Here is a 12,927-nt window from a genome sequence, read left to right as displayed (position 1 = left end):
AAACTCTATTACTGACATTTTAAAATATATGGAAGTTACTGAGAGTAGTATTGCTACAGCTCAGCCAACATGAGTGTAAAAAGATGGCAAGACCTCAAATCCTTTCCTGCAGCTTTTTCTAAAATCCTAGACTCTTCCTCTGGAAAGTTTACTAGAGGAATTTTGCATTAGATACAAAGAAAACGCTACTTATTTTGATTAGCAGACAACAATGACACTTATTTTCAAAGAGCATAACTTAATTTAAAATTCAAACCTAAAGGGATCGCATATAAGAGACAAAGAACATACATTTGAGAAGTTTTTAGGGACAGATTGTATTCACTTTCAATATCCTCTTCCAATAGTTTTCAGAGAAGAGTCCCACCACTCTACCCAGAGTTTGAAATGCCTCATGAAAAACTCAAGCTTTGGCTGTTCTACCTGAGAAGGGGAGTATTCAGAGCCTCCCTGCATAAAAAAAATTTAGACTTGAAGGAAGAAACAGGAATGAATGCTTATTTTGGTACTATCAAAAAAAAAAAAAAAACCAAAAAAAAAATTTGAATAAAGTTCTTCTGCCATTCTTTTGAGGAGAGAAAGGAAGATGGCATTTTTTCTTCACAAGCAGCATTGAAGAGAGAGTACTGAAGTCTACACTATAGATTTGAGAAGATCCCTAATTCTTCTTATCTATTCTATATTCAGAGACCAAATGTAGTGCAATCTGACTGGAGAAATTCCATAAAGTCCTAAGAAAATAGATGGGATTTTTCCAAATTATTCAGAAAATAATCAAATATTCATTAACAATTTCTAGAGGGAATACAACATATTTGTGAAAAAGAGTGCAAAATTACATAATTTTGTAAGAGTTGTTGCTAGTCCTTACAGATGTTTTCCTAAGGATTTAGACAACAGTGTGGAAACAGGACTGGATGGAAATTATATGAACACACCTCTTCGTAAAGCAGCAGACTAAAAACATTATGGAAGCCTTTCCTTTATCCAACTCTTTAGAGATTTCCTCAAGAAAAATTAAGAATTGAAATAAAATGTGAGGTTGCATAGCAGTAGGAAAGTAGATCAAATGGATAAAATATTCAGATGAGTAACCAATCTTCAGTAATGGAATCCAGGGGATATTTCATGAGGTCAACAAGAGGAAAACACTCCATGATACTCTATACTCTATTCACAGAATGAGTGCTTCAAAAGCCATCCACTGGCAAGATGACAAATTGAAAAGGGAGGCAGTATGATGTTTCCATAGCTAAAACTAAAAAAATTTTGGATTAAACTTCAGCTGCTCTTGTACCTTTAGTGAAGCAGAAGTGAACAAAGATAGTGAAATTTTACTCAACTGACTAAATTAACAACCACCCAAAATACAAAAGTAAGTCCTGTCATCTCTCAAATACTGACCTATGTTGCAAACAAAACTTCTCCCTCATTTAGATTCTGTCACACAGACAGCTACATTCAGTGTGAAGGTAATTCAAGACTGTGCAATCATGGTCTCCATTTCTCCAGAAGTCTTGTAACATTGGTAAATGTCTCAAACCTCTATGTTCTATAAGAAAGCTCTGGCATTATAACAACCTTCCTGATATCTCCCTCTGATTATGATTAGTTACACCTTTTGCCATTCTTCTTGTCCTTCCAGACAAATGGTAAGTATTTTGTACATTTTTCTTTATCAAGGTTAGTGACCTGCTAACCAAACTTTCAGGGACTAATAAGAGAGCAACAAAAAGCTCAGCATAAATACTTTTATTCATCCCAACTTTCACTACAAATCATAGGCCAAAAATTCCCTGTAGAGGATCCCGTGTTCTTAATAACACTGAAATTATTTACAACTCTTCTATGCATTTCTAAAATACTAGATGGAGCACCAAGAATTGTTTCTCTCAATCAGGGTTCATAAATGTCTTAATGATGGCAAAATGTCAACACCATTAGAAGCAGTATTTGAGTTGTGCAATTTATCAAAGGGAAAAGGAAAGTCAACATAGAGATAAATCAGAAAGATCTTGCAGTTTAATGCTAATGCTGAAACATTACAATCTGAACTATACAATCAGTCTGTTTTCAGAAATAGTCTGAAAAGCTATCCCTTCAAAACTGGGTTCTGAGACAGCCAATTGAAACAGCAGCAACTTAAACAAAAAAAAAATCAAATATTGTATGACTGAGTGGTAATCACATATATGAGTGGGCTAACTTAGATCCACAACCTTGTCAAACCTACAAACTTGACAAAGAATGAAAAATAACCACATTTACACAAGTCTTATGGGAAGTCCTTTAGAACAAGACGTCCTGAAATACTGAAGCTCCTGGCATACACATACTTCTCACTTGCCACCTGAACCACAGGATAATTCAGGTAGGAAGGGACCTCAGGAGATGTTTAGCTCATCCTCATGCTCAAAGCAGGGTAAGGCAGGGACACATTATGTCAGGCTTTATCCAACCTGACTCTGAAAACCCCCAAGGACAGAAAACTCTCAGATTCTATGGGCATCCTTTTCCACTGCTTGACTGTCCTGATAGTGAAAAAGTTTTTCCTTAGACCTAGTTAGAACCCCTATTTAAATTTAAGTTCATTGTATTTCGTCCTTCGTCCAAAGCAATGAAAAGACTGATTCAGATCTCCCTGATAATCTCCTGATAATCTCTTTCAATTACTGCCCTGTAAATGTACAATCACTGAAAAAGAAAATTAACAAGAATATGTCCCAACTCCTACCTTACCAAGTGGATTTTAGTATAAATAATTATTTTTTTCTGTTTCCTCTCAACTGACAGACAGTTCACCCTAAATCTCTCCACAGCTAGGGTTTTCAGGCTTCATTTATGCTATGTGTATTGAGTTAATTTATTTTTATACTTTTAATATTTCATTATTGTAATTAAGACAAGTGCTGCATATTAAAACACTTTTGAGCTGATTAAGGCTTCAATACTCGTAATGCTGCCTTTAAAACTTTTCTTATGTAAAGCAACTGAATTCTTAAAAAGAATTTAATTCTCAGATTGGAAAGGATTTTAAATCCTTCTGTCCTCCATAAATGTGAGCTTTATTTTGAAGGATGATTGGTTAACTGCCAGACCATCAGAAATTTCTTCTAGATCAGGGCTCAAAATAATTTTGCACCAAAAACATAATGCCATAGTCTGTAGTACTAGTTAAATACAAAACTCAGGAGGAAAAACGGAATTCTTTGAATTCTCTAATTTCTCTGTTCTGTAAATTCTCTGTTCTTTAAGACTGGGAAATATAAATTGACGTGACTGCTAGACTACCTTTAAGGGCTCCATCACTTCCAGCTGGAGAGCAGACTGACTGTGGTGATCTCAAGGAAAAAGACGCAGCATTCCTTATTGAAGGATCGCCATCCTAAAGTGAGAATGATAAAAAAAGTTAACATATGAACATAAACATCTGTTAAAATAAAAACTGAAATAGTACATAAATTGATACAATGGATTGGGCCAAAAAGCTAGAAATACTAGAAAAAGAGTCACTTCCATGAAAATCTTTGTAATTCAGACTGCTATTAGACTATAATATAAGCAATGCTCCAATCAGACATAAAAGGAATTTATAACTAGAACAGACACACACACACAAAATCTTTATGTATGTTTTGTAGCTAGACAAGAACTTTCGGGTTTACACTAGGATTCCATTTAGAATTTTTTTGTTGCATGTATGAGCACATGCATGACCTATATACAATACCATTTGAAAGAAATAGAGTATAAAATGTAGATTTTTAAAACTCTAGTTTTTACATAATCTACCCTTTAAAAATTAATCTTAATCTTAAAAGATTATCTAGAACGCTATCTTGCTCTTATAGTTTAACAATGTAACACTTGTATCTGTATCCTCAGCAGAGGGAAGGCAGGACTGAACAGAATCTCTACCAGTCCCATCACAGCAGCTAGGTTAGTCTCGTGTAAAACACAGCTGGAGTGATTTTAGCTTGTAAGAGTTAAACAGGAAACCACTCAATGGCAAAATGAAGCACTTCCCCAACCTGCTCCAAAGATACGAATAATTTCTGACAAACTTCTTCATAATATAATACTAATTGCAATGTAATTATGTGCATGCCCTATTTTTAGCAATGTAAATGTGTAGTTTTTGCCCCCACACTATCCTTATGTAAAAATGTCAAACGCACTACTGCAATCTCCATTCAGTTTGACATGGGTTTTTCCAATGCTTTTGTGGAGCCCTCTGCTGGTCACAACTACTCATTCACGCAGTGTCCTAACTAAACTTCAACTATAGAATGGTTATTTCCCACTTCAACTACTGTTTTTTATACAGCATCTATGAGAATGGTTGGGGTAAAGAAAAGCTAGCAAATTCTGTATCTATGAAGAGAAAATTTCTATAATTACAAACAAATTCTAATAATTTTATTCTTCCAAAAGGTACAGTGATACAAATGAACAAATTCTCCAAAGAAGTTCTAAAGTTATTTCATGTTTCCTAATCAAATTGGTTATTTTAGCAGTTAACATTCTAATGTAGCTCTTCTTGAGATATCTCTATACAGACAATTTTTTCACATAGCCATTTCTTTCCTTTATTTTTTTAATCTGAATCATCTGTGAGATAAATACTTTTTAACCTTTTGACCAGTATTAACCCAAATAACAGAATAAAAGGTTTAATTGTAATTATGTTTTTACATGTCTGTATGAAAGAAATCAGCATCCAGTAGTGAGATAGAAAGCAAAATTGGTATTTCAAGGAGATAGCAGCCTGCACAGATGGACAATCACACTCTGACAATGGCCAAACAGCCAAATTCCATGTGTGTAGCCATAGACTAGACTGGGCCTTCTGAAGGGGTAGATGGCACTGCTAAAAAGGAGAGAGTTTGAAGTTTATGGACTTAAAGTGATTACAACCCCAAGAACACAAATCCATAAGAAATCAGATTTCATCAGTTTTACCACCTATGGGCACTTAGCACAGAACCATATTAGATTTTTTTCTTTTCATTCACAGCACAATAAACCTGAACCTACACCATAGTGTTAATTACAATTATTTTTTGCAAGAGCGCTTGCAAAAAGAGTTGTTGCCTTCTGAGGAAATTCTCATGGGCAAAGGAGTTTCATATTCAGACCACCACAATAAAGTGAATTCCGTATCAAAAGTATATGATGCTATTTTAAGTGAAACTGAACTGATATCCTAGTGAGTTAGTGATTTAGCTACTGCACTAAAATTATGAAACTGATATTTTTTTCCCTAACTTTGACTTTTCTTTGACTTGTGATAAATCTCAGAAACACACGTATACTGAAAATTAACAATTGTCAAAGACACAGGCAAAGACAACTTCTTCTAAATTAACTAAACAGAATGAGTAGGTATATGACATTTTGGGTAGAGATGTCATTCCTACCACAGCTGACAAATTTTCAGAAACGTGCATTTACACTTGCTTAGTTTGGAGCTTCAACAAATGATGAATTATATTCTAGGAAAGCACCCAAATTTACCAAAACTCACCCTTAAATTGAGTGAATGTGTAGTGACACATTAAGGGTACATTAAGGGGATACTTGCTGATTTTGTATTTCAGAGAAACATGATGTATTAAAGTAATTATGCTTTATGTTTTGTATATGAAGCAAAACTTTTATGTAAGCGCTATGTTTTAAAGCCACAAAAGCCACAAAATCCTAAAATGAATAAAAATAATTTAAGTTCTTGAGTTTTATGATTCTTAAAATACTCATTCACAAAGGTCTTCTCCAAAGTACAAAAGACTACAACATTATTATTCATACAGAGATGCAAAACTTGAATAGTCTTCAATTTGTTTTCAATATTCTTCAAATTGTTTTCTGCATCATAGCTTCTAAAATCAGCTTTAAAAGCTATAATTACAAATAAAGCACAGGCAACACATGCACCATTAAGAAAGTGCACAAATTGATAAAAATGCTAGTTTACAACACTTACTACTTTGCTACTTTCTGTGTCTAGCATTTCTCCAATTAGACCAGCCAATGAGGATGTATTATGTTTTCATAATCTGTGAATTTTCAAATGAGTCTACACATCTGAAATTGAAATTTATCTTCAATGGTTTTATTCCTCAACAGCATCATAAAATATCTGACTTCTAAGGTAGTTAAACACATATTTGCTTTATCATAGTAAATATCTGCTTTATCATAATAAATTGATTAGGTCACATACATCACTACTGAGTCTGTGCACCATCTGTAGGTAGTCTTCATTTGAGCCATGTCTAGAATTATCAGCATGATGATTAGCTGAATTTCCAGGCAACTGACTTGAAACTTTATTTTCATGGAGATTCCTCATCCCAGCTGTGACAATGGGACTGGATACGGAAGCTGGAATACAAAAAAATTAACTCTATAGATACAGTCATGCAGTCATGAACTTGAAAAGATTCAGAGAAAACACCCAAACAGTGGATATTAAAACGTTGTATGCAAGAGATCTGGAATCGGAACAAGAATCCAACTTGCTACAAGTATCTTGATTAAAAACACATTATCTAAAATTTTTCAAAAGGATTTAAAATATTAATTCCATGTACAAATTAGCCAAATTTTTCTCCATATCTATTCTAATTAGAGTCAGTATCTTCCTTACTGATGACAGAAAATTTTGTTTACTTCTATTTAACTTGAATTCACTACCTTAGGAACTTACAAGGTATTCATGAGACCTATAACATTATATATAAAACAGCTATATATATATTCTAAGCACAATGTTAAACTTTATGAAAAAAATATTTAAAAGAATCCAGTACAATTCTACTTACCAACAAAAAAAATGCCCCAAATACCTTAATATTGGTCATGTGTTCAGGATTGTTTTCAGACAAGGGAAGAACAAAAATCCATCTGTTCTGAAGGTCGTCTTTGCCAGCTACTGCACACCTTGAGCATAATTCTAGCCAACTTAGAATTAATCTAACACTAAAAAGGGCGAGTACGGCTAGAAAATCTCTAAAGTTAACTTTAGGTAATCTAAAGTCAAGAAAACTTAACTTTTCATTAGCAGAAACGAGATTTTCCCTAGTACACGTAAATGATGCTCACAGCTAACAAATACAGGTTTTGGGTAGTTCAGACTATATTCATAGTCACATATACAGGGCAATAGTGCAAATTTGACACAAATAGGGGAGTGTTGCTACATTAACGTGCTTTATTTTTTCTTCTTCTGTTTAATTTTTTTTAATTAAGTAGATACCACCACTTTTTCCTGCCAAAAAAATCAAAGCTTAAAATATACCAGCCTCAAAGATTTGCCTTAAGCATGTGATTCCTTCAAAGAAATTAGAAACTCATGAAATGTGCACATGAAAGTATTGAACTAGGTGAATAAAATAAACATCACAGACTTACCTTGCTGCATTTGAGGATGAGCTGCGTAACTTGGAGGATGTGAATATGGCATGTATCCTGCAGGGCTTTGAGGAGCATATGGACTAGGCACTGGACTGTTCTGTTGTGCCAAAAATCTGTTACCAGAGCTTGTCTGTGGTGGCACAAACCGGCTAAAAAGAAAAAAAATTGCAAAAAACTTTTTAAAATTTGGAATAGCAACTATAGCCAAATTCATTATTTCTTTTGCAAATTATACCTTCGGAAGATGAAAATTTCTTTAAGATAAAAAAAGCCTCCAACACAATTGAGAACTTCCTTCAAAAGCAGTATTTTGAGCTATCTATACTTTCCTAATGGCCCGTGTTACTGAAGAGTCAGAAGACAATAAATAGAAAGCTTTCATAAGACCTCCATCTTGGGAAGGGAAGCAATGACTCAAATATGTATGGAAATCAGATCTGCAATTTCCTAAAGTTAATCTCAGAAGTTTGAACGAAAGCAACAGCAAAAGTTTTAATCAACTTGGTCATTAGGATTAACAAGGAGCCATTTACTCTTTCTTTACTTTTCAGTAAGATTCCAAATAACTCCATCTAACAGAACTACACTGTCAAGATAAAGGAATGTTTTAGGCAAGTCCACTGAACACAACTTTCTCTTTCACTGGCTTTATCTTAGACTCATTTTACAGATAAGAAGCCATACAGATAACATTGAGACAATAATACATGTACATTATTACTTACATTCTTATATGAGTTTCTCAAAATTAAAATAACCAAATAAATACATCAGAAAGTACATTACGAGCTATCACAACCCCAAATTCTAAAGAGGAACTCCACGAAGGTAAGCTTCCACAGAAAGAAACAGCAAAGTATTTAACATAAGGATTTTGCAAGGATTTCAAGAGAACTTTGTACTATTCATTGTAATGGAAAGCTCAAATTCAAAGCTCAAACAACCTTTTTAGACATAAAAGTTTAAAAGTGTGTTGGTTGTTGTGAAGACACAGAACATTCCATTTGCCAGTTACAGTAACTTGAAGTGAAATGTGAAGGCAGTTTATTTTAATAATGATATCTAATAACTGAAGATGGGACCTGTTAAAGCCCAGTATATGGGTTGAAACTACAAGCAGAACTCTCTCCTCTCATCCAGAGTATTTTTATATATTAATAAAAACCTAAATTATAGGTAAATGCTACTTGCAAATGCTCAAAAACTTAAAAACCCAGAAATCTGATAAGGAGTCTGCTGGAAGATTGGCTAAACTACTGGGCCTATCTTTCTGCAAGAAGCCTTTTGCATAACTGTTACAGTAGTACTCCATGCTTTTAGTAATCTTCTCTCCCACCATTCTGCTAAACCAGAACTGGGACAAGCTGGAACACACCAGCCTATTCTGTCTTATCCTCTTACCACCAGTTTCAGCCTCTGACATGGGTAGAAGACAACCAGAGGGTAACGGGAGGCAGAGGGACTCCTTAGGCAGGAAAGAAAGTTTGGCCAAATTATGGGACGGAGTGAGAGAGAGGAGAATTCATCATGAATCCTTAGAATACAGGGATTAGCTCACTTACAGAAAGATGCCTCTTTACACATGAAAACACTTACCCTGCCATCAGACAAATGCCAAATTTTTTATGACACTGACCATCTTTCACTTACATATTTGCAACAAGATTTGGCAGTCAGTGTAGCAACAACTTGTAGTTCACACCCCTCCCATCCCACTTAAAAGAAAGGATTACCTGGAAGGGCTATGTGAGATAGTGGTTTGTTGATAATTTGAAGATGCAGGACTACCACGCATGGAATTCTGAGAAATATTAAACTGTGACATCATCATCCCTATTAAAAAAAAGAGATAGCAGCATTACTATACACACATTTCCTTTTCAATCAATGAAGTATCTAATTTCAGAACTTATTACATACAATGAGATTATGAACTTTAATGACATTATAAAATTTGTTGACATTAGGATCATCTACCCACAACTAATACCTAATTTATAAAAAAATTAGAAATTACTGAATCCATGTATGATGTCCATTTTACATCATTACATAAAAAAGTGTCCTCCGAAGTTATGCTAATTCAGCTACAATATTAACAGTAGTTTCTTCATCTCTTCCTTAGAACTTCCTAACTTAAAATCTACTAGTAAAGAGAAACATTTTAAACCAGGTCATATTCTGCACCCCAGGTTGGTGTGCACAATACTTGTTGTGCCAATAAGCAAAAGACTTTGCAGATTCACAAGTCAGAAGAACACAGAAAACTTATCTTCAGTTGTTGGAGCAAGTATAACAATCAGTCACTCTGGGTTGCGTGCTGCAAGACATTCTCATTGCTCCAGTAATATTCAGTGGTCTCTTTCTACCCAGAGACAAAAACTTTCTATTCCATCTCCATTAAGCTTAGAGGGAATGTCATCAAAGAAGGTGCTGAAATATATCAGTTGCAAAGTAAAACCAATATCCCAGCTGTGACTCCTACATCTAGTAGATAACCATACTCATGTGGTGGAAGTTTAAGTGCAGAACCAGCTGGCAAGCCACATGTATCAATGTTCTTGAAACTAACTAATTTAAGAGGCATTTGGACAATGCCCTGAATTTGACTGAACTTTCAGTCAGCCCTGAAATTGTCAGGTGGCTGGGTTAGATAATCATAGTAGGTCACTTCCAACTGAAACATTCTATTCTATTCTGACTTACATCACTATAAAGGGGTATTTAATGGAAACTTTTTTTTCCTCTCTTCAATACAGGAATAAAGAATATCCTAATAACTACATGACAAAGTGACACAGAAACACAAAAATGTAAATGAATTTGCAGTTATTTTAGTGATAGAATTTAGTATCTTACAGTTAAAAAAGTGTTGGAACTCATGAACACACAGTGTCTTGGGAAACTACAGCAAGTGATCTATAGCCTTAGGTAGAAGCTCATTAATAGTACAAGTATTTTAGACAGTTAGACAAAAGTCCTCAGTATGAAAATGCTGGAAGATTTTCATTAATCCTACAGTTGCTAACACCAATTTCAATTACTACAATAATCACACATGCAAAACTATTTTCAGAAACCTTCAGAAACCTTCCCTGTCACCCTCTTTTCTCCTCTACTTTCTCCAGCAGAGACAGTAATAATCCTGCAGGAATTAAGCCATTACTACCTCCCAGTAGGTGACAAATTCTGCATTCCATGTACTACTAATACTATAGCACACTAATACTGGGCCTGAACAGGAGTTAAAGTCCTGTGTTGTGTTAAAAAAGTTAGGTATTTTGATACCTCAATATAAGTACATTTCAGCGTCCGGAGTAACAGACAGGGACTCCTCAATTTCCACAAAATTTGTTTAAATGGATGCTGGTTGCCTCACATAGAGGCACGTGAGCATGAAATCCCAGGGACTTTTTATGCTGGAAGGAGCACCCAGCATGCCCACTGCCCCCTTCACCTCTTACTGCCACTCTCAACACAGCTAGGTACAACATTTCAGCCAAACAAGTAACATTCCTGTACAGAAAGCTGACATAATGTAACCATATCAGCATGAACTATTGTCCTCAAGTGACTTCATGATACTTGTATCCCCATTCATATGTTTAGCCCAGAAATAAGTTTTGCACCCTTAAGACTTGTTCCAAGAGCAAATGGAGGAGAGAAGAAGCACACAGTTTGTTCAGAGGAGAGAAGAAGTGCACAGTTTGTTATCAGAAACTGCACTTGCTCCCCTGCATCCTTCTCCTGGACTGCGTTTTCTGCAGCAGAGACAGACAGCTGGACAGAGCTCTCCTTTCCTTTTAGTCAGTTTGTAGCTTGGTGATGCACAGAAGTACCTGGACTGTGCCTTTTCTTTTTCTTGGAACTGTTCAAACTTACTCTAGAGTGAACATCCAGAATGGCACCAGGAGCTCACATCTGTGGCTGACCGGGGCCTAGGATGCTGCATTCCATCACGGCAGGGACTGACAAAACACTGAGTGAGCTGAGCTACAGCCCACGAAGGGAACTCTCTGAGTTTGTCATCTCTTCAGAGCAGTGAATTCATTTTTTGCACTGGTGAATGCTTTGCATGTTAAATAAACAGGTTTTTTTCCACTTTTCTCCAAAGAAGTATTTTCCCAAACCAGCTGGGTAGGAACACTGTTTGAACTGCCTTCTAAAAAACGCCTTTAGAGGTTTTCTCTCAAATGTGCCCTAAACCCGGACAAATACATTTTTTTGGCACTCAAAGCAAGGCTTGAGAAAGTGGAAAAAGCCTATACTGGCTGCATTTTAGTTGCACTTTCACTGTATCGAGATAAAGTAATCAGTAGCTATGTTGCTTGAATTCATGATGTCTCTCTGGGTGGAAGCCTTTACTTGTTTCTAGTCCCCAGGCTTTTTAAAGTTTTAATACCTTTCTAGTCCCTAGGCTTATTTTCTTATCTGGAAATGGCTCCAGTATTGTCCCTAACACATAGTTTTTACAGTAGAGGGGCATGGATTAGAACAGCTATTGCACTGGGTTTGGTGATAATGATTTATAGGGAGTTTACTAAGATACTAGAGTCTATTTAAGACAAATATGGTTTCTTCATCCTACCCTGCATTCTAGTTCCAGCAGCATGTTTTGGGAGCTCATAGGTAATTGCACCCAGTTTCTTAGAAGAAGAGCAAGGGATGAGGCTTTTCAGCCTTCCCTTTCCTTCTTCTCCTTTGAATAACTTAACTCACTTTTTCAGAATGTTCAGTTTCCCCTGAATGTTAAAGGGACCACCTTCCTAGTATTTAATCTAGTAAGCTTCCTCTATATGGTCTACAGCTCCTCTAGAATGGAGGCTGAGTTAATGAGACCCCTGACCCAGAAACAGATCCCGGTGTAGAAAATAGGAGAGAATGGGTCCAATCCTGAAGGAATTTTCTGATCCCCCAGCCTAAGAATTTTCACATTAACAAATTCAGAACCCAGACAAGGTGGGGAAATATCTGGAAGAGAACTGCCACAATGACTTGAAAGAAAAAAAGATCATTGCAATAAGCTGGGCCCTGGCCCATGCTTATCACATGCCACTAGATACTGTAGGGCAGCAGATACAGGCGAGGGGCAGGGAGATGAATCAGCAGCTACCCCAGTCACTCGGGCTACAGCCAACAGCCCAGCTACTCAGGTTGTAGCTAAACCAGACAGTGAGCCTAAGCCACTGGCAGTCACCGCAGGAAAGAAGCACACAAGCAAAACCGATCAGGCAGTGATTGATGATGATGATCTGGGAGAAGGCCCCTCAGTGCCAATTCCTGACACAAGTCAGAGTCAAAGCTACTGACACAAAATCAGAAGTCAAAGCAACTGACTCAAGATCAAAAGTCACTTATGAGTCCTTTTCCCTGAAGAACCTTCATAGCCTAAGAAAAGATTACACTTAATGACCTGATGAATCTCTAATTAGTTGGTTAGTCTATCTTTGGGATGCGGCAGGCAAGGCTACAATTCTGGATAGTACTGAAGTGAGGCATTTGAGATCCCCG

The 12,927-nt window shown here is 36.1% G+C and overlaps 1 protein-coding gene across 5 annotated transcripts in view; it reads right to left on the bottom strand.

Annotated features, from left to right (window-relative positions):
- The window catches only part of NIPBL (NIPBL cohesin loading factor), a 154,848-nt gene that overhangs the window by 75,428 nt on the left and 66,493 nt on the right, over positions 1–12,927 (bottom strand). For all 5 annotated transcript variants that reach the window (XM_063180235.1, XM_063180234.1, XM_063180238.1 and 2 more), the window contains 4 exons: positions 9,150–9,249; positions 7,414–7,565; positions 6,224–6,384; positions 3,292–3,385 (listed from right to left, as the gene is read on the bottom strand). In XM_063180235.1, the coding sequence (XP_063036305.1) occupies positions 3,292–3,385; positions 6,224–6,384; positions 7,414–7,565; positions 9,150–9,249 (507 nt within the window). The remainder of the gene's footprint in view (positions 1–3,291; positions 3,386–6,223; positions 6,385–7,413; positions 7,566–9,149; positions 9,250–12,927) is intronic.

Source organism: Melospiza melodia, chromosome Z (genome assembly GCF_035770615.1).
Source record: "Melospiza melodia melodia isolate bMelMel2 chromosome Z, bMelMel2.pri, whole genome shotgun sequence".
NCBI lineage: Eukaryota > Metazoa > Chordata > Aves > Passeriformes > Passerellidae > Melospiza > Melospiza melodia.
Note: the sequence above shows the minus strand (reverse complement) of the source record. Positions and strands in the feature narration are given on the sequence as shown.